This window comes from Aspergillus karnatakaensis (assembly GCF_047715665.1).
Source record: "Aspergillus karnatakaensis strain CBS 102800 unplaced genomic scaffold BJY04scaffold_51, whole genome shotgun sequence".
NCBI lineage: Eukaryota > Fungi > Ascomycota > Eurotiomycetes > Eurotiales > Aspergillaceae > Aspergillus > Aspergillus karnatakaensis.
Window position 1 is genome coordinate 14,489 of NW_027395763.1, and position 20,495 is coordinate 34,983.

General features: G+C 53.9%; 7 protein-coding genes across 7 annotated transcripts; 5 read left to right on the forward strand and 2 right to left on the reverse strand.

Annotated features, from left to right (window-relative positions):
• The first annotated feature begins 24 nt into the window (after positions 1-24).
• On the forward strand, positions 25-1,463 carry BJY04DRAFT_121398 (Nse1 non-SMC component of SMC5-6 complex-domain-containing protein). Its single transcript, XM_073708338.1, has 3 exons — positions 25-290; positions 360-988; positions 1,047-1,463. The coding sequence occupies exons 1-3, from the start codon at positions 164-166 to the stop codon at positions 1,311-1,313; spliced, it is 1,023 nt and encodes a 340-aa protein (XP_073567667.1). The 5' UTR covers positions 25-163; the 3' UTR covers positions 1,314-1,463.
• Positions 1,464-1,612: 149 nt separating this feature from the next.
• Positions 1,613-2,734, reverse strand: BJY04DRAFT_221627 (intradiol ring-cleavage dioxygenase; the record flags this gene model as incomplete). Its single annotated transcript, XM_073717183.1, has 2 exons — positions 1,613-1,889; positions 1,968-2,734. The coding sequence occupies 2 exons, from the start codon at positions 2,732-2,734 to the stop codon at positions 1,613-1,615; spliced, it is 1,044 nt and encodes a 347-aa protein (XP_073567668.1).
• A 673-nt stretch (positions 2,735-3,407) lies between these two features.
• Positions 3,408-5,963, forward strand: BJY04DRAFT_221628 (C2H2-type zinc finger protein; the record flags this gene model as incomplete). The annotated part of the gene is made up of 7 exons (XM_073717184.1): positions 3,408-3,565; positions 3,615-4,251; positions 4,302-4,502; positions 4,549-4,638; positions 4,697-4,747; positions 4,798-4,919; positions 4,976-5,963. 7 exons carry the CDS (start codon positions 3,408-3,410, stop codon positions 5,961-5,963), a joined length of 2,247 nt encoding a protein of 748 aa, XP_073567669.1.
• Positions 5,964-6,087: 124 nt separating this feature from the next.
• On the reverse strand, positions 6,088-7,243 carry BJY04DRAFT_230298 (fumarylacetoacetate hydrolase family protein; the record flags this gene model as incomplete). Its single annotated transcript, XM_073719260.1, has 4 exons — positions 6,088-6,392; positions 6,551-6,845; positions 6,920-6,994; positions 7,055-7,243. 4 exons carry the CDS (start codon positions 7,241-7,243, stop codon positions 6,088-6,090), a joined length of 864 nt encoding a protein of 287 aa, XP_073567670.1.
• Positions 7,244-9,722: 2,479 nt separating this feature from the next.
• BJY04DRAFT_209598 (putative monooxygenase) lies at positions 9,723-12,081 on the forward strand (the record flags this gene model as incomplete). Its single annotated transcript, XM_073714145.1, has 6 exons — positions 9,723-9,951; positions 10,019-10,098; positions 10,165-10,442; positions 10,500-10,817; positions 10,881-11,023; positions 11,120-12,081. The coding sequence occupies 6 exons, from the start codon at positions 9,723-9,725 to the stop codon at positions 12,079-12,081; spliced, it is 2,010 nt and encodes a 669-aa protein (XP_073567671.1).
• Positions 12,082-12,742: 661 nt separating this feature from the next.
• BJY04DRAFT_230299 (Zn(II)2Cys6 transcription factor) lies at positions 12,743-15,143 on the forward strand (the record flags this gene model as incomplete). Its single annotated transcript, XM_073719261.1, has 5 exons — positions 12,743-13,678; positions 13,720-13,907; positions 13,959-14,257; positions 14,326-14,549; positions 14,625-15,143. 5 exons carry the CDS (start codon positions 12,743-12,745, stop codon positions 15,141-15,143), a joined length of 2,166 nt encoding a protein of 721 aa, XP_073567672.1.
• Positions 15,144-15,619: 476 nt separating this feature from the next.
• BJY04DRAFT_209600 (ABC-2 type transporter-domain-containing protein) lies at positions 15,620-20,378 on the forward strand (the record flags this gene model as incomplete). The annotated part of the gene is made up of 13 exons (XM_073714146.1): positions 15,620-15,829; positions 15,881-15,925; positions 15,989-16,151; positions 16,208-16,452; positions 16,521-18,184; positions 18,238-18,512; positions 18,576-18,751; positions 18,802-18,895; positions 18,948-19,255; positions 19,308-19,514; positions 19,564-19,723; positions 19,772-20,211; positions 20,280-20,378. 13 exons carry the CDS (start codon positions 15,620-15,622, stop codon positions 20,376-20,378), a joined length of 4,086 nt encoding a protein of 1,361 aa, XP_073567673.1.
• Between the last annotated feature and the right edge of the window lie 117 nt (positions 20,379-20,495).

Consider the following 20,495-nt stretch of genomic DNA (forward strand, 5'->3'; position numbering starts at 1 on the left):
ACTCAGGTCCAACTCAGGCGTAGTTAATCCGTGCCTCAGGCCGTAGGCTCCTAATCGGGAGATAATGAAGGGTCTTGGCGCGTCCGTCGCGTCGGACAAAGAAAAGTATCTGGACTCCCCGCATCACTCCTCAACACTTCCATATCCCACAGATTGAATAAAAATGGCAACCGCCAGACAAACCGGCTACGATGACGCAAACCGCGCATTCCTACAAGCCTTCATGGCCCGCTCAACACTCACATTCGAAGAAGCGCAAGAGATCCTCGCCGCGATCCTCTCCGCGAAGCGTACGCAGCACCCACCCCGATTTCCTCTCTCCCTTACACCCATTGAAACTAATCTAACACGTATACTAGAAAATGAAACCATCTCCCCAGAAGACATCACCCGCGACGACCTCTCAAATTTCATAAACGCCACTAACAGCGCAATCTCCCCCTTCGACCTCGAAATCCGCAGCCACCTCCCGCAACTCACACTCGACGACCCCATCCACAACCCCCCGCCAGACACACAAGCGCAAGAACGCATCTGGGCGCTCGTCAACACAACAAGCGATAATCTCACGCAGCTCGCGACGACATTCACGGCGGACGAAATCTCCTTCGTCAAGCGGGTGCTGGATAGGATGTTCGATGGCAACAAAAACCGCATTGCGGAGGTGATGGCTGTTAGTTCGATTGAGGCGGTTCAACAGGCGAAGGTTTCTGGGGAAGGGAGGCGGGAGTCTGGGATGGGTACGCAGACACAAGGACAGGGACAGACCCAACGGACAACGCAACCACTGAGCATGACGCAGGCGGAGGTCGTGCTGAAGCAGCTTGTTGAGGACGGGTGGTTTGAGAAGAGTCGGAAGGGGTACTATTCGCTTTCGCCGCGGGGGCTGATGGAGTTGCGGGGGTGGTTGGTGGCCACGTATAATGATGAGGAGGGAGGAGTGCGGAAGATTAAGTTTTGTGCGGCTTGTCGGGAGCTTATTACTGTTGTGAGTGTTTATTATCTTCTTCTACTACTCTTACGTCGTGGTGTGCTGACCGAGGTAGGGCCAACGATGCGGGAACAGAGACTGCGGTGGACGCTTGCATGACCACTGCATGCGAAATTTCTTCCGCGTTCAAAAGGCTGAGCAGTGTCCGGTTTGTAAGGCGCCGTGGCCGGGGGATCGGTTTGTGGGTGAGAGGGCAGTTGTGCAGGGGGGACAGCGGAGGGGGGGTAATGTGAGGAGGAGTGGTGTTGCGCCGGCGACGCAGGGGACGGTGAATGGGGAGGAGGATGGAGAAGATGCAGAGGATGCGGAGGATAGTGATTGAGATGCTGCTTGCAAGGCCTATTCTATACCCACACTGATCGCGCAATCGCAATATCAGGGTCAGTCCACTACGACTGCAGCCGGCAAGCTGGAGCGCCGATGCGCCTTCTCGCCTCATTCGCCAGCTGCTCTTTGCAGCAAGCCGGACATTCCGTCGCAAGCCCACTATCAAGACCACCAAGTCAACAGCCGCTCAAGCTACCAGCCTAGGTAGCACCACATATAATGAAATGACGATGATGACGATGATACCCTTTTGAACTCTATTATCACTCATTCCAGTCAATCCCTAGTTATACCCTAATAACCCTCTGGAACCGGCAACCCCTCATTATCAAAAACCACCCTCCTCCCCCGCTTCTCCATCGCTTCAATCGCATTCCTCTTCCGCAGCTCCCTCGCCTCCTGATCCGTCAAGAGCACAAAGTCATACTCCAGCAGTTTCGTCCCCACTGAAACACCATACTTCCTCGCCATATCCTCGTCGGTTACCGTGGAAAGATCAACGACGAGTGATTCTTTGACCCCAAAGACAGGATCCGAAGTCTCATACGGGTCACCGCGAGGGTAGAGCGCCCTGCAAGTGCCAAAGTTAGCATTACACTTCCCAACCCACAACCCAAACCCTCCCCAGGAAGAAAAGACAAAAACTCACGTAATAAGCAAATCCCACCCCTCCCTATCCAGCATAAAATGCACATGCCCCGGGCGATTCGGATGCCTCCCCAGCGCCTTTAGCATGCGCCCCACCGGCCCATCCATCGGAATCGGATACGGCACGGGGACAATCCCCAAGAACCAGAACCGGCCTTCGGCATCAGAGCGCAGCACACCACGCCCGTCAGGCCCACTGCGATCCGGGTTCTGCACGTCGTAGAAACCCTTGCTGTCGCCTTCCCACACATCCACCTTTACATTCTCGATTGGGTTACCGCGGGTATCTTTCACGGTGCAGAGGACGAGTAATTTCGTTGCGTCTGGATCGGAATGAAGGATAGCCCCGTGCTCGAAATCCTGCGCGTCGTGCGTGTGGAAGGGGCCGAGGACTGTCCCCTCGGTGGGTTTTAACTTTATCCCTTCACCTCCCTCTGTTCTCGAACCAGGATTCTGGTTGCTATCCTTCGGATGATTAATTGCATCGACGAGCGCCGAAACACCCAGTGTATCGCTAAGCAGGATGAACTCGTGTCGCAGATCATCGGAGATCTGGCCGATCTCCGTGAGGAACTGGATGCCGGCGTTCCATTCGGCTGTACTGAGGCGGGTTTCGAGACAGAAGGTGTGTAGGTGCGAGACGATGGTGTGGAGGAGGTAGCGCAGGCGCGGGGAGGGGCATTGGCTGTTTACGAGGTGGACGTTTGCGGTGAGGTTTTCGGTTGTGAGGTCTTTCATTGGGGGGAGGGTTGTATATGAAGAGGACATGGTGGTTGATGCGGTGGGATGGTGATGGTGGTGGGAGAATGTCCTGGAGGAGGAATCTGGATATGAGTGTGTGGCACTGTGAATGGTGGAGAGGTATCGATGGGATTCAGTGATGAAAAGCTGTTGAGTTGAGAATCAAGTCGAATGCCGAGCTGAGGGGAGTAGATGTCCCTGAGATGCCCCACATGATGGAATCCTTCCCCACGTGGAGAGGATTGGCGATCATCCCATTTCTATACAGATCCATGGTGGGGAAGAGGGCGAATTACGATTTGAATTACAATTCGGTTCTTCTCACTTGCTACAGCTCTTAGTTGCATCCTACATACAAGCTTACATACAACTGCACGGGGTGAGTTTTGATGGGTCCTTCGCATGGTTGCCCTACGTACACACCCACCTACTACGTATTATCCCCGGAATGGTCAATCCAAGTGGCTGTAAGGTAGGTAACGAAGATACAGTAAAAGACCTGTTATGATCTCCTTGACTAGATTCTAGCATTCATTACCATCGAAAACGTGCTGGTGTGGATTGATGTACCTAAACATGGGTAGGTATAGCTATGGGAGAAAGGTTCTTCCTCTTCCGCCGGTCCCGTTCTCCCAGTGACATCCACGACTGATCGCCTCCTCATCAACTGAACATTTCCCACTCCCTTAGTCCTGGGCAAATGTCTACAGGTACCTCCGCGAATCGCAGACGGCAACGTCTCTGTCCGTGGTGCTCTCGATCCTTCACAAAAGACGAACACCTCGCACGCCACATCCGAACCCATACGCGGGAAAAGCCATTCAGCTGTACAATCTGCCAAACCACCTTTAGTCGGCAGTGAGTCTCCTTCCTCTCGCCCAGTACTGTTGATCTGACTGAAATCAAGCGACTCTTTATTGCGACATGTGAGGCGCCATCAGAGGAATGCCATCCTCTCTCCGCCGGGGTCCGAGTTGGAAAGGAGTTCGCTCGCTACCACCAGTACTACTGAACTTGGCACTATTGATCCGGCTTCAACTATACCCCCAATTTCTGTCCAAGACAGTATAGCGGCTGGATCCGTAGCTGTGAATGACACCGGAAGGCCTAGCTGGTTTCCACCAGAAAACCCCTCGGCACAGCATCCTACTTCCGTCAGCGCCACTACTGACCATGGCCAGAATTTCGACTTTGCTCTGACCTCTTACGAGTCGGAGTGGTTTGCCGGCAATGATTTTGATCTGGATGCTTTTAACACTGCCATCATGTCAACAGCGTACTTCCATCCGCACGCCACCGTGCGGCCCAGTCACGAGGTGCCCACCAGCTATGATCCTCGACCATCCGAGATTGACAGGACACCTCCCGTCGAGGATGCCATCCAAAAAAACTGGTTTACCTTCAATGGAGACTTTTGCTCGGGCTCTACTACCCCTGATACAGCGCTAGGCCAGAGCCATGTGGATGAGACGTACCGAGAACACCTCGCCGCAAAGCTTCAGCATCATGTCCCTATCTTTCCGCTACCGTCAACAGCCTTCCTGGTATGAAGTTTCCCTCTGTATTCATGGTGACTATAATAACCTTCCTGCAGAATCTCTGTATACAGATGTACTTTACTCGATTTCATCCTGTTTTTCCTGTTCTCCACGCTCAAACCTTTCGCCCCTCCACCAACCGCTCTCTCCTACTGCTGTCAATCTGCTCTATTGGCAGTCTGTTTTTGAGCTCAGCAAATGCTGCTGCCCAGGGCCTGAGAATATTCGAGACCTTAAACAAATCTATTCTTTCAAGTGTATGCCAACATCCATCAAGGCCATGTCCCAACTAATCATCAATAGTGGGAGCAGTATATTTATGGCGGAGGCCACGAGGCTGTTGCGATGGTTCAGGCAGCCCTCCTTGGTCAGACCTTTGGTATTTTGTCAAGGGTATCGCACCGTTCGCAAACGCGAAAGGACTGCACGGAACTGACATATACTTGGTTAGAGGAAGAAGGACTTGTTGACGGCGCAAAGCTTTCATGGCACAGTGCTTGCGGTAAGTCAATGAGCCTACTGGATGTGAGATTGCTTACTCACGACGGCTAGTGGGCAAGACGTTTCAGAATGTTCCAGCTTGGGCCTGCTTCTGACCATATCAGCCATGACCTCGTGGCAAGCGATCCTGATAAGGCTTGGAGAATATGGATTCGTGCTGAAGAGCGTAACCGGTGAGTTCTGATCAACTGACGCCCCGCCTCCCACTGATATTAAATGCATCCGAAAGTATTGCTGCTGGCCTTTACATCCATGATATCGAGTTTGCAGAGCTCTCACTCTCTGACCCCTTCCTGGGCAACGGCCTCGCGAGAATTCCGCCAGTAGCAGACGAAACCCTCTGGAGCGCCCCTACCGCAGAGCTATGGGCCAAGGCCTTGACCGATTCTCTATCCAAGCCTACGAATGGCAATCATAACTCGCCGCTACATGCTGCAGCACACATAAACGGTCCTTCCACGAAGAAGGGACTATCTGCTTATCTGGAACTCCAGCGAGTCGCGGCCTTGATCATCCAAGATCGAACCTTGGGAGACCTCAACCAAGAACATCAACAAAAGCACACGGACTCCCTTATCCATTCCTATGGATCTTATATCTCCATCAACCACCAGAACGCTACAACTAGCGATCCTCACCTGCTTGCAGTCCTCTGGCACTCCCTCTTCATATCGCTGTCCACCGACTTCAACCGCCTCGAGCTCGCCATCGGCAAAGAAGGCTACCACGAAGCCCAGCGTCACACAGAGCACGCCCGGCACTGGGCCCAATCCCCCGTCGGCCGCCGCTCTGCCGTGCACGCCGTCTTAATCTTACACGAGCTCGAAGCCGCAACCCTCGCCACCGAGCCTCCAATCCACGTCCCGCGCATCCTGCTACGCGCCGCCATCGCCTGGTTTTGCTACACCAAATACGAACCCTCAGCCCCCGATGACTCGGGAGCCGAATTATACCAGCCATCTGCATCCGCAGATCACCCGCAGCTCAGCCAGTTTCCCGAGTTCCAGACTCTAGCAATTGACCCTCTTCAGGTGCTCAACGAGGCCAACGCCTTCCGCAGCTTCCGGCCGAATCTGCCGGAAATGTTCACGTTTCGGAGATTCGTGGATATCCTCCAACGCCTCGGACACTGGGGGGTCTCCCGCAACTACGCCTCTCTCCTCAGCCTGCTATTCCCCGAAGGGGCGGAGGATAAAGAGAAAGAAAAAGAGGAGTAGGATCATGGCGCAGTATGACGAAGAAGGAACCGAGATGGCTCCAGTCCGCAGATCATGTAAAACTAAACCTTCTATCTCAAATAGAATCAACCCTCTTCTGTCTAAAGAAACTTCCCTCTACCATCTACTGCCCCTCATACCGAACCTTGTTCACCAACGTTCCGATCTGATCAACCAAAATAGAAATCTCATCCCCGTCCCGAAGAATGACCCGCGGGTTCCGGAAGTGTCCAATCCCCGCCGGCGTACCCGTCAGGAATATCGTCCCTGCTTCCAGCGTCGTTCCCTGCGACAGATACGAAATCTGCTTCTTGATGCTGAAGATCATGTCCTTCGTGTGCCCGTCCTGCACGACAGAGCCGTTATGGATGGCCTGGATGCCTAGTGTCTGCGGGTCGGGAATCACAGAGGTCGAAACTAGGACTGGACCTGAAGGATCAGAGTGTTATTTATTAGCTTATGCATTTCTTCTTATGTGCCATTGTGGGTGAAATTGATGGTAGCGCTCGCTCCGGTTGAGCTGAGCCCAGCTGAGCTGAGCCGAGCATAGCTGCGCTGAAATGAAATGGAAAAGAATGCCAACATACCAATCGGACAACTCCCGTCCAACCCCTTCGAGAACGACCACTGCGCCGTCAGCAGCTGCAGCCTGCGCGCGGAGACGTCGTTGGACGCCGTATAACCTAGCACGTATGACAGCGCCTCATCCTCGGGGATGTCGCGGCCGGTCTTGCCAATGACTAGACACAGCTCGGCTTCGTAATCGCTTGTGTTGTCCTGGGCGCACCTGGGGATGTTGATGGCTGCTGGGTAGGGGTCGGCTAGGGCGGTGCGCGGCTTGGTAAAGAGGATGGGCGCTGCGGGGAGGGGGAGGTTCGCTTCCTTGTTTGGAGTTAGTGAAAATGTCGTAAGGTAGAGGGGGGAAGAGAGAGGGGATATAGTGGGAGGATGGATACCTTTGCGTGGTCGATGTAGTTTAGGCCTAGACAGCGGATGTAGGTGCATTGCTCTGCGGAGACGGGGGAGAGGAGCTGTAGTCAAAGTCAGTCCCGGGGGCGCTACATAGAGTAGAGGAGAAAGGTGGTAGGTACCTGTTTGACATGCAGGATATGCTCTGTTATCCGGCCATCGAAGATCGTCCCGTCAATCAGGTATGCTGCTATCTTCTCTCCGTTGAGAGTATCCTGACCGACATCCCTGGTGGTGTCGACCAGCTGGCCGAGATGGACTTTGCTGTCCTCCTCAGCGATGAAGCGAATCAGGTGTGTCCACGAAGGCATGATTTAGGAGTGACTTGATTGTAAGATGATGATGAGTGTTCACAGTGATTGAAATCAAGCAAGGACTGACTGCTTCTTACGCTTTAACCCTTCATTCCTGCTGTTTGCGGGGGAAGCAGCAGAGGGCGGATATACGGTCGTCCCACGTCCCGCCGGTTCTCTCTTTCTGTCCCGCCACCATCAGCCCGGAGGGGTTTCCTGCTTCTCTACAGTCTAGATGCATGATGACCTCACTATTCAGAGCATGTAGCATGCTCTGCTAGTTCCGACTATCTCCGTAATCCCGTCTCACCGACGCAGATCAGGGTGGCGCTACACCCGTATCATTCAACGATTCAATGGCTCACCCCGAGAAAGTTGAACGGGGGGGATTTACTAACAGGACAGGGCTCAGGTCTCCTATGGTATGCTGGACGGGTGACCTGTGAATCTGTCATCCATACCTTTGCATGACTCTAGCTTCCTGGTCAAAGCGAGCGGGTTTGCCACACAAGGTTATGATAAAGGCAAAAGCAAAAGCGAAGGTAGTCTTCCACGGATTGGACTTCCATCCTGTTAGTGGCTATGTCTATAAAATCGGTGAATTTATTCGATTAGTGTAGCAGTACCCTGAATAATCAACGTCTGGTGTGGTCTCAGTGCCACATCTGGAAGCATTTAACTATAGGATAGCACAACTACATAAAAACCAAGTGGTTCGTTGGAAACTGATTCAATTCATGCCTTAGTACAGTACTTGAATCCGGCTCCCCTGCAGATACCGAGTAGATGGAGAAAAATCAGTGTAAGAACCAAGAGGGCACGTCAGGCCCCCAAACCGCCAGCGACTCATCCCCAGCCTCTCCATACCCAATGGGTGTCTGATTATTCACCAAGTCCCCATCTGCGTAGTGCTCAATCATGTTGCCAGTGGTGTCCCACCAGTAGTCAAAGATCTGCGAGCCCAGAATATGCCTCCCAACACCCCAAACAGAAGTGTACCCCTTCCGGGCAAGCCACTGGTGACCGAGCTTCTGCGTGTCAAAGTCATGAACCTCGAACGAGCAGTGATGCACGTGCGTGGTGGCGTTGGAACTGATAAAGAATGAGTGGTGGTCGACCAGGTCTTCGCCCCGATCGATATGGGCGAAAATGCCCACTTGTTTCTTCTCGCCATTGCCTTTGTCGACGTAGAGGTAGTCGCTCGGGACGATGTTGAAGGTTTTGGTGTAGAAGTCGGCCAGAGCGTCAAACTCGGTGGTGCAGACCCCATAATGGCCCAGCTGTACTCGTTAGCGGTTTGCTCATGCTAAAATATACCAGAACTAACCTTGTGGACGGCGGCAGGGCCCTCATTGAACCGCTGGAATTTCCGCACGCGGGGCTTCTCAACCTCGTAGTTATAGACTAGTTTCTCCGGGTACGACTGAGAGTCTGTCGGGGTAGCCCCGTACATCAGGTTGACCGGAAACCCTGAGGGATCGATCAAGCTAACAAAGTGTCCCTTCCCTGGGGCATCCGTGAGCTCCCGGATCTCGCTCGCTGTTGGCATCTTTGCTGCCCTACGCAGTGAATCAACAACGCTTTCGACCAAAGTATCTGGGGTAGACTGACCTTTCTAGGTCCTGGTAGGATTCGACCTCGTAGGTTGCGCCGAGGAAGTCCTTTGGACCCTTTCGAGCATAATACACGTAGGCGTCTGGTCCGTACCCACGAAACCAGATCTCGGTGTCAGTTCTGTGGGCCACCTCCATGCCAAAGTCTATTGTCGAGTTAAATCTGCAACTCACTATGATGAAAGGGTAGAGGTCGTACCTTGGAGGAAAGTAGTAATCTTGTCGAGATCCTGGTGTTGGTAGCGCATGTGCGCGAGCTTCACGAGGCGGATTTGCTGGTCGGTCTTGATACCGCACCGCTGTCTCCACGCCACTAGGCTCTCCTGCTCGGGGCCTATGGCGTCGACATCCTTGATGGAAGCGCCGTGGTTGGTCTGGTTGATAGAGGACTTGACTTGTTAGTGCATGCGATGTCTGGAAGACCCGGGCCATACCATGTTGACGAGAGAATATCTATGGTTAGAGCTTTTGGTACTTTGCTGGCACCCTTAACAGATATATGCGAGCCATTCCCGCTTCCTCATAACTTTCTTAAACCAAAGCGTCTCTTCCAACATGTCGTAGATCTACAGGTTCCCAAGCTGTCCCGCCGCCCCGCCACCCCCACACCCCCAGAAGCAGGCTGTGCGGGAATACGGATTATGCAGTTCGCACTCACTAGCTACATAGTGAGGGAATGCGGAGTACTCACCTCATACCCCATATTTGTGGGCCTTTAGACCCCCCTAAGAAGTACGAACCAACCACCATCAAGGTAAAGACAAGCAAGGTTACCTTTCAAGCAGACAACCGACTTTATATTTCTCTCCTCCATACCTGTCCTCCTACCTTACCGGAATTCCAAAACCTCTTTACTCTGCCATCCCCCACAGATCTCTCCCACCATGAAGGAGGCTACCGAATACGAGACGACAGACCTAGTCATCTGTGGTTGCGGCCCAACAGGAGCCCTGCTCTCTGCATACCTGCTTCGGATGTCCGTACCGCATGTGATTCTAGAGAAAGAGACTGAAATCACGTCCGACCCTCGCGGAATCGCGTTAGATGAAGATGGGATCCGTCTTCTCCAGGGCGTGGGCATCTACGACAAGGTCTACACCGAGATTGGTACCTGTATGCAGGTTTCTCTTCATACGTCAGCATAGTTATGCTCCTAGCTCACCAACCCACTCACTCACAGGCATGGGGGAGTTTCAGTTTATAGGCGGGACGGATACGGTGTTGAAGCAGAAGCCCTTCTTGCAACTAGACTATGCAACGGTTGGTCTTTCCAGTTGACTCGTGGCAGCATACTCGAATTAACTCATTTTGTTTCTCTATCCACAGACGGAAGGCGGCACGGGCCACGTTGGTTTTATATGCCACAAGCAACCGATCTTAGAGAAGCACCTGCGACAGGCCATGCACCCTTCCGCGCTACGGCCCGGCTGTTCAGTCTCGCATATAGCTGAAGATAAAGACTGGGTGTACTGTCACTATACTGATACCGAGGGAACCACGAAGCGCATCCGATCTCGGTATTTCGTCGGCGCAGACGGTAAAACCGGGTTTACGCGCAAGATGTACCTGGAGCCTTTGGGTATTCAAATGGAGACTGCAAAACAGTGAGGATGGCATTCAGCGTCGTTTCAGAGCATTTCAGCTAACCACATCTCTATCAGCGCCTTCTACGATGAGACCTGGGTAGCCCTTAACTGGGAAATCACTCTGCCGACGCCGGAAACGCACCCTGCGTTCCCGCTCTGGTCCAAGGGGTACACGCCGGAACAGGTCTACGATGCCTTCTTCCCTACCCACTTCCGGTTCCTGTGCAATCCTGATCGTCCTGCTGTTTGTGGGCGGTTTGGCCTGCCCCAAGACCGGCTGTGGCGATATGAGTTTGTGGTCCATGGAGATGAGGATGGGGAGCACATGGCCACACCGGAAATGATTAGGAAGGTGGTTTTTCCGTATATTACCCACCACGGGGGGTTGTACGGGTGAGATCCATCCATTCTTATCGTTCCTCCGAAACCAGGTTGTGACATTGACGCGCTCTCTAGATTGGACCAGGACGTCCAGTTTCCAGAGGACTGCATCCGCGTGCTTCGATCACGGCCCTTTCGATTCTCCGCTCGCAGCTGCAATCGCTGGGCTCAGGGCCGTGTTGTCCTTTGCGGCGACGCTGCGCATGTTTTCCCTCCATGTAGGTCACCATGCTCCACCAACTATACTGAAAACATGATTCTCCGAAGAACCAACAGCCATCCAATAATACAAGATCTAACCCTTATGTCTCTAGTCGGCGGACAAGGCATCGCCTCCGGCTTCCGCGACGCTGCCTCCTTAGCCTGGCGCCTCGCCCTCCTCTGCCGCCCCCAACCCCAAAACCCACCAGTCGCAGGCTCGCACACCAAAATCCTCCAGGGCTGGTACCTCGAGCGAAAGCAACAACTCGAGAAATCCCTCGCGTCAACTGTCCAGAACGGCTGCTTCGTCACAGAAGCCAATCCGCTCGCGATCCTCCTGCGCTCGTGCCTTCTCTTCATCCGAAACCTCGTCCCTGCATGGCGCCGCGAGCTGCGCCTCGGCCGCCGCGCAGGCGGTATGGTCCGCTATACCCATGCCGACAGCATGCCTTTCCTACCGGGGGCACTGGGTGGACTGTGTCTGCCACAGGGGTACTGCAAGCCCGTCCGGGTCTCTCGTGGAGACACTACGTGCAAGCCCCAGCAGGCCGAGGTTGAGAACGTCGCGTCGAAAATCCAGCTCACCGACGACGTGATCTTCGCAAGTGCCACGGGCCACACTCGGCTGTTCAAGCTGCTTGTCTATTTACGCAGCGCGGGCGACCTCCCCGGCGCAAGCCGGGACGTCGCGGACATCGAGCAGATGTCCAGCGGGGAGATCCATGCCGACGACGTCACGTTCTTGATTGAGCGTACGGAGGGCTTGCAGCAACTAGCATTGACTCAAGATGGTGGCGGCGATGGTAATGGTAGTGGTAATCTCCCGATAGCCATGCAGGATCTACTATCATGGACATACCAGGTTGCGAGCGGCGGGGAGTTCGCGGCCTCGCCGCTGTGCGCGAATCGGCCGGAGCCGAGGTTCTACGATCCCTACTACATGGGCAAGGTGTTGGAGGGGAGGAGGTATGTGATTTTGCGGCCGGATCGGTTTGTTTTTGCGGCTGTTGATAGCAGGCTGGAGTTGACGCGGGCGCTTGGGGCTTTGGTGGATTATCTGAGCGGGTTGGATTGAATCAGTTCATTGGTTCAGCAAGTGTTTAGCTGGAAGTGCAATCGTCGTCTGAACTTGAAGTCTCAATAACGGCTGGTGGCGATACCGTACCTCCCTTGGCTGGACTTGGTGGCTAGGGTTAGGGGTTGGCGGGACAGCGGGACAGCGGGACAGAGACCCGCTCAGAAGGCGGGACATCACCAAGGACCTAGCAACAAACGACCCCCTCTTGATTTCTGATTTCACCGCAAGATTTGCACCTGTGAGCTTTTGGCTTATTTACGACATCGCGCGGCGATTTGGTGCGCAAGGTCTGGTCCAGCCCTCCGCCGGCCACTCCACTCCACTCCCCTTCCCACGCCATGGCAACACTCTAGTAGCATCCTGCGGAAAAAACTTTAACTTGCCACCTTTCCAGAGACGTCAAATGGATAGTGGGCCGCCCTTCCAGCTTGGGTAAATGTAGTGTAACCGTCTCTTCTCCTACGTAGCAAGTAGGGTTTAGCCTGGTCTGTTCCACCTGGCACCTGGTGACATACCATAACATACCCTAACCCAGGTACCTCTCAAAACTCGGGATACAATTAATCACAACCGCCAGCCCAGGGCACGAGATCCAACGGACCTCTCAGAACTCTACACAATAATCATAATATTGCCCACCTGCAGCTCAGCGCTTATCATGCAATCGTTCGCCCCGCAAGGTGCATTCATCACGCACAACTGGCGCATCCCGAAGGCGTGCCAGATCTGCCGGGCGCGCAAAATCCGGTGCGATGGCCGGACGCCCTGCGAGCGGTGCACGGAGAGAGGATTGCCGTGCGAGTACCGGAGCAAGGCCCGGCAGCGGCAAAAGAAGAGCGATATCAATCGTGTGTCCGCGGGCGATGGCGGACCTGCACCTGCCGCGAGGGAGCAGGGGCTACAGGGACAGGGACAGTTACCAGTGCCGGATTTAGACTGGAGTAAGATCTCGGCGACTACGGCTGCGGCTGCGGTTGAACGGCCTCACGGCGGTGGGACGAAGGCGCCGACGCCGACTAGGCTGCCGCATAGCAGCGTGATGGCTACGCATCTGCAGTCGCCGGGGCAGCTGATGCAGCTGTACTACGGGCCGACGTCGACGTTCTCGCTGATGCAGACCGTCTACCGGGGGTTGATCCCGGGGTATGCGGAGAACATGGGCGAGACGGCGAGAGGGGACGTGGAGGAGGGCAGCGCGGGGCTGGACATGTTCCAGTTTCGGAATATCTTCTTTGGCATCTCGGAGAGCAATGGCGGGCATGCTGATGGGATGAGCAAGAACGGGAATGAGAGGTCGCCAGCGCCTGTCTTTGTGCCGTATCCGGTTGCGAAGGCGCTGCTGCAGCGGTTTCTGCTGACGCTGTACCACCTCATGCCGTTTCATCCGAAGGAGGCTTACATGAAGAAGCTGGATGAGCTGTATAATTCGCCGGCGGCGGGGTCGGAGCGGGCGCCGGGGAGTAGGGTGGTTTTGGTTGCTATTGCGATTGCTGCGCTTAATACGGAGCATCATCGGTTGGCGGATCTGCTGTATGGGTCTGTGACGGCTGAGGTCGCGACGATGAATGACATTGTTAATGTGGAGATGGTTCAGGTGTCTCTGATGATGATAAGTTGTCTGATCTTTGTCCGCAGGAAAAGGCTGATGATCAAGAGCACGCGCTGTTCCAGAATGAAAAGGGCCACCCAAACTCTGCCTTTCTGCATTTGGGGAATGCAGGGCGCAAGGCCATCTGCGCTGGCTTACACAAAGTCACCAGCAGAAACGACTCGCTCTTCGAGGAAACGCAAAGGACGTTCTGGTCCTTGTATATCTATGAAGTGTAAGGGCAGCTCCTATCATGTAGGCATGGCACTAACCGCCATTCTAACAGACTGGTCTCCTTCCTACTCGGCCGACCATCATTTCTATCGTGGCTTGATATCGAGGTTCCAGTCCCGAAAGACCCCTTCCTATCCTGCCTCATCCGACTCACACAGATCATGTCCAAATCCGCAAACAATGTCTACGACAAATCACACGACTCCTTCACCTCAATGCAGGAGGCCGCCGCTTCAGTACATATTGAGCTCGAGGCCTTTGGACCCCTTATGCAGCAGAGTCTAGGCGTGCGGATTGACAGCGAGCCGCTGCAGTACGAAAAGGGCGTCTGCCAAACTATGCTTACCACCTGTGTGTTTTCCTTCCTACCCTTTCTTCCGAGCATTTGGGACAAAAGGACTAACCTGTACAACTCAAAGTATACAATCACACCCTCCTCCTAACCTACCGGCCCTTCCTCATCCTACGTGGAAAGTCGCGCAGCCAGCCGAACCAAACGGAGCAAGAGAAGAGCGGAAAATTCCAAGAACAAAGAAGCGATGTCCCCCGCTGGCTGGACAACGCCTGTGGCCATGCAATCATCGCAGCCCGGGATACAATCCATCACATTTCCAAAGCCTCGTGCGCCAATCCGCTGATCCAGGTTCGTTCTCGACCCTAGAAACAGGACCAGGAACAGTGTATGGACCACAGCTAAAATTATCTCCCGGGATATTAGGAGCTTCGATACAATGCCTTCTTTATAGGAAGCTCCGTCTTCGTCCTTGTTTATGACATGCTGCACGATCGGGCGGCTGCCTCGGCCCATCTTCCGTGGATTAACGTGGGGTATCAAACGCTCAGCGCAATGCGCAAGGGCGAGCCGATCACAGGGACAATGCGGGCTATCAATCTGGTGCTGAATGAGTTCAGTCGTGTGGAGCGAAGGCAGGCGGAGTATGGCGCCCTCGAGGCACAGCGGGAGTGCGTGCCTTGTCCGCCAGCGGTAGGAGGAGGAGAGGTCGAGGGATCGCGGCTACAGGATCAGATGTTTGCGCATCACACAGCGAATCCTATGCACCACGGTGACGAGACGACTATGCCGTTCGTACAGCAAGCATTGGCCCAGCCGACGGGGGAGCTAGGTGAGTCCAGTACCAGCAAAGGGGGCGATCTCAGCCAGGAGTGGAAATTCGATCCTTCGGCGGTCAATCTGGAGGAATTCTTCTCGTGGCCCCTTTTCGATCCCTGTATGTGAGCTTGTATTCTAGTCTAGTAGACCAATAGTACCTAATCGCCATTTTTCCAATCTATCCATGTTATCTCCTAGTGCACCGCGCGCGGTTTTACGGCGGCGGGACGAGCGGATATACGGGCTCCCGGGTGCTCAGTGGGACACTCGAGGAGATAGTCCGTTACTGTAGGGTCAAGGGTGGTATCTACTTTGGCGAGAATGGCTCAGCATGTCCACTCCAGCTGGTCTGGACCAGTGGTCCATTTGTCACGACTGCGACGGCGGATTTACGGCCAGGATTGCCTAGAGCGGCTGATCTGGTCCGCCGTACGCCCTTGTTCGACTCAATAAATCCAGAAACCCTGTCTAGTTTCTTTCCAATCTGTTCCTTGTTTCTCAACTTACTTATGAGCTCTCTCTCTCAGCTGTCGGTCCACATGTCTGATAGCACAGCTAGTACCATTGACGCCGGCTTCACGGCCGGTGACGACTCTAGCCAGATGGGATCAGCCAACCCTCGACCGAGCGGCCACCCACTTGCTGAGAAGCCAGACTCACGAGCCACGAGTGCAGCTCACAAGCAAGTGACGGTGACATGGCAGCAGCTATCGGTGCATGTACCGGCCGTGGAGTCGGTGCAGGGTGATACTTTGTGGTCTGAGATCGATCCTCGGAATTTGATCAAGAGCTTCAGAAAGCCTCCCGAGACGGTACGATGGGGTATATCCTGCACTCGGTCTACCTGCTAACGTGGATTCAAGACTATTATCAGCGAGATGACAGGCCAGGTGAGGCCTGGGGAAATGGTTCGTTCACACCTTGCCCCCTACTCTCATCTAGCAAGAATCTAACATTGGGGTTCGGATCAGATGCTGGTAGTTGGCCGCCCTGGTGCTGGCTGTACATCGCTGCTCAAGATCCTGGCCAACGACCGAGACGGTTTCGACAAGGTGAATGGATCTGTCAACTATGGGGCTATGGATTATAAGGAGGCCGAGAGCTTCCGCCAGCAGTTGATGTTTAACTCGGAAGGTTTGATAACTCAAGGCAAGGCGTCAACTGGGAGAGGGAATGCTGACAATGCCTAGACGACGTGCACTTCCCAACCATGACAGTGAACCAGACGATCAAGTTTGCGCTCCGCAACAAGACGCCTGCTGTGCGTGAAGAGGGCCAGACGCGCGGCGAGTTTGTGGGACGGCTTCGTGATGAGATCCTTGGCTCGCTGGGGATTTTGCACACAAAGAAAACATTGGTCGGCAATGAGTTTGTTCGCGGCGTATCTGGTGGTGAACGCAAGCGTGTCTCGCTAGCAGAAGTCATGGCGGGTCAGGTAGGTGGTCTTCGTTGAAGCAGATGCTGCTTGAATTGCTTGTTTGATACTGATATTTATCTCTGAAGAGTCCCCTACAGTGTTGGGATCAACCCACCCGTGGCCTCGACGCCAGTACTGCCCTTGACTTTGCAAAGAGTCTGCGCGAAGCTGCCGACAAGCAACGAAAAACAATGATTGTTACCCTCTACCAGGCCGGCAATGCTATTTACGACCAGTTCGACAAGGTTCTGGTGCTAGCCAGCGGTAGTGTCATCTACTATGGTCCTCGTCAGAAAGCGCGTGCATACTTTGAGCAGATGGGCTTTGTCTGTGGTCGAGGCGCCAATATTGCTGATTTCCTGACCTCTGTAACGGTGCCGACTGAACGCACGGTGGTAGAGGGCTACGAAGAGAAGATTCCTCGAAATGTGAGCGAGTTCGCGGCCAGATACAAGGAGAGCGATGTGTACAGAGCCATGCTGGAGGAGATGATCTCGACCCGCGAGCTGGAGGAGGAAACCAGATCCTTCAAGTCTCACGTGGCGAGAGAAATCACAGGCAAGGACGCAAACCCCAAATCAGTCTATACGGCCTCGCTCTTGAACCAGACCATTGCCTGCACCATCCGTCAAAGCCAGATCATCTGGGGCGACCGCTTCTCCCTCATCGTCAAGGTGGTCTCTGCTCTCATCCAGGCCCTTGTGTCAGGCAGTCTGTTTTATAACCTGTCTAACAAGAGTGATTCTATCTTCTTACGTCCTGGAGCTCTGTTCTTCCCGCTGCTATACTTCTGCATGCAATCGCTGTCCGAAACCACCTCCTCCTTCATGGGCCGTCCGATCCTCTCCCGCCAGAAGCGGTTTGCATTCTATCGCCCAACTTCCTATTGCATCGCCAACATTATCACTGATATTCCTATTGTCCTCATCCAAGTCACCGTCTTCACTATCGTGTACTACTGGATGTGTGCCTTCCAAGCCGACGCCGGCAAATTCTTCACCTTCTGGATAGTCGTCAATGTCGCAACCCTATGCTTCCTCTCCTTCTTCCGCTCCATCGGCGCCAACTGCTCCAAGTTCGGAAACGCGTCTAAGATCTCTGGCTTCTTCACTACCATCATGATGATCTACACCGGGTATCTGATCCCCTTCCAGGAAATGCACGTCTGGTTCCGGTGGATCTTCTGGATCAACCCGGCCGCCTACGCCTTCGAGAGTCTCATGGGCAATGAATTCGGAGGCCGCACCATCATTTGCCAGTCTCCGGAATACGTCCCCTACGGATCTGGCTACGGTGACGCGCAATACCGCGCCTGCACGATCGCCGGCTCGGTGGGCGAGAAGATCATCGGCGCAGACTACATCCATGAGCAGTACAGCTACTCCATCCACCATGTGTGGAGGGGCTTTGGCGTCGTCGTGGGCATGTGGTTCTTCTTCGCGTTCCTTACGGCGGTGGGATTCGAGCGCCTCCACAGCCAGATGACATCGTCGTATCTTGTCTTCAAGCGCGGCAGCAACAGCGTGCACCCGGACGAGGAGGAAAGGGGAGCTGCAGACGGTACCCTGACGAAGAGCGAGTCGGAGCCTGATCAGAACATGCCCAAGCAGGCGATCTTCACCTGGGACAATCTGGACTACTACGTCAACTACCACGGCGACAAGCTGCAGCTGTTGAACCAGGTGTTTGGATTCGTCAAGCCCGGCAGCTTGGTTGCGCTGATGGGGTGTTCGGGCGCTGGGAAAACAACGTGAGCCATTCACCGTTCTCGAAATCGTATTTATACTAACGAGATTGATCTAGTCTGCTTGATGTTCTCGCCCAACGCAAGGATTCTGGCGAGATTACCGGGTCGATTCTAGTGGACGGCAAGCCACAGAATATCAGCTTTCAACGAACGACTGGCTACTGCGAGCAGCTGGATGTCCATGAGCCGTCGGCCACAGTCAAGGAGGCCCTTATTTTCTCTGCTTTGCTGCGCCAGCCACACGAAACGCCCAAGCAGGAAAAGCTTGACTATGTCGATAAGATTATTGACCTACTGGAGCTGGGTAGCATTAGCGACGCGTTAATTGGAAGTAAGATCTGCTGCCCCCGACCTGATAAGAGATGAATTTCTGATGTCATTTTGATTCGCATAGCCCCCGGTGCAGGATTGAGCATTGAGCAACGGAAGAGATTAACTCTGGGTGTTGAGCTTGTCGCCAAGCCAACTTTGCTGCTTCTCGATGAGCCTACATCAGGTCTGGATGGGCAGTCGGCGTTCAATATTGTCCGGTTCATGAGGAAGCTCGCGGATGCAGGGCAGGCGGTTTTGGTGAGAAATATTGTACCACAACTATGTTTACGGGACTAATGGCACTGCAGTGCACGATCCATCAGCCATCGGCATCCCTATTCGATGCCTTTGACTACCTCCTTCTTCTTGCAAAAGGTGGAAAGATGACATACTTTGGCGAGAGTAAGTCTGGTACCTTCTAGTTTCAAAAAAACTGCAATTAACCCAGACACAGCGGGAGAGGGATCCAAGAAGATTCTGGACTATTTTGGAAACAATGGCGCCCCCTGTCCCCCGGACGCAAACCCAGCGGAGCATATCGTCGACGTTGTCCAAGGCAGACTCGATCCTGAGATTGACTGGAATCAGATCTGGGAAGCATCCTACGAACGCCGCGCAGCGCTTGAAGAGTTGGAGGCTCTCAAGGCCAAGGCTGCAGCAGAAGCCGAGGACGAGACAGACCTCAGCGACTATGCAAGCCCCAAAGCCTACCAGCTGTTGCTGGTCCTGGAACGGCAGATGGTCAAACTTTGGAGGAGTCCGGTACGTGAGCCCTAGAGATCAACACCATGGCTAGCCACTGAACAACTCCCAGGATTACATCTGGAACAAGATCGTCTTGCACATTTTTGCAGCGCTCTTCAGCGGCTTTACCTTTTGGATGATTGGCTCGTCGGTTCTCGACCTTCAGCTGCGACTCTTTGCCATCTTCAATTTCGTCTTCATCGCCCCCGGTATCATTAACCAGCTTCAGCCCTATTTCCTGCAGAATCGCGACATCTTCGAAACGCGCGAAAAGAAGGTGATTTTCATGTCCCCCATTCTATATATTGACGCTAACACTGTAACAGTCCAAGACATACCACTGGAGTGCGTTCATCGGCGCCCAAGCCATATCAGAAATGCCGTACCTGGTCGTTTGCGGCACTCTGTACTTCGTGTGCTGGTACTTTGCAGTCGGCTTCCCCGTCGACGCTTACATCTCCGGTCATGTCTACCTTCAGATGCTGTGTGAGTAATCTAAAGCTCTTACCAATGTTCTATCCTAATCCCTCCCAGTGTACGAGTTCCTCTACACCCCAATCGGCCAAGCAATCGCTGCCTACGCGCCGAACGAGTACGCCGCATCCCTGGTCAACCCCCTTATCCTTGGAGCCGGTCTCATCGGCTTCTGTGGCGTTGTCGTTCCCTACGAACAGATCAACGTCTTCTGGCGCTACTGGCTCTACTATCTCGACCCCTTTACCTATCTAATTGGCGGCTTACTTGGCGAGGTTCTCTGGGACACGGAAGTCAACTGCGCTGACAAGGAGTGGGTGAAGATCGACCTCCCAAGCAATGAGACTTGTGGAACATACATGAACTCCTTTATTGAGACCGCCGGGGGGTATGTTCGGAATACGAGTTCCATGGACTCGTGCGAATACTGCCAGTATGCAAAGGGGTCAGAGTACGCAGGGCAGTTCAACATCCATGCTCGGTACTACTCCTGGAGAGATGTATGTCCATGTTTTCCCTGCGCTTGACTTGCTTTCAGTATTGATATGATTGCTGACGTTCTCGCTAGACGGGAATTACCGCGCTCTTCTGCATCAGCACCTACTGCTGTGTGTTTCTCATGATGAAACTGCGCAGCAAAAAGACCAAGACTGCGCGCTCGGAATAGGTTGTCTGGAATGGTGACTGTGTTCTGTCGTATCCATCAATTGGAGCCCGAGGGCTCAGGTTCTTGCCCTGCTCCCCTAACCATCCTCTACATCTTTCTTTCCTACTTTCCTTTTTT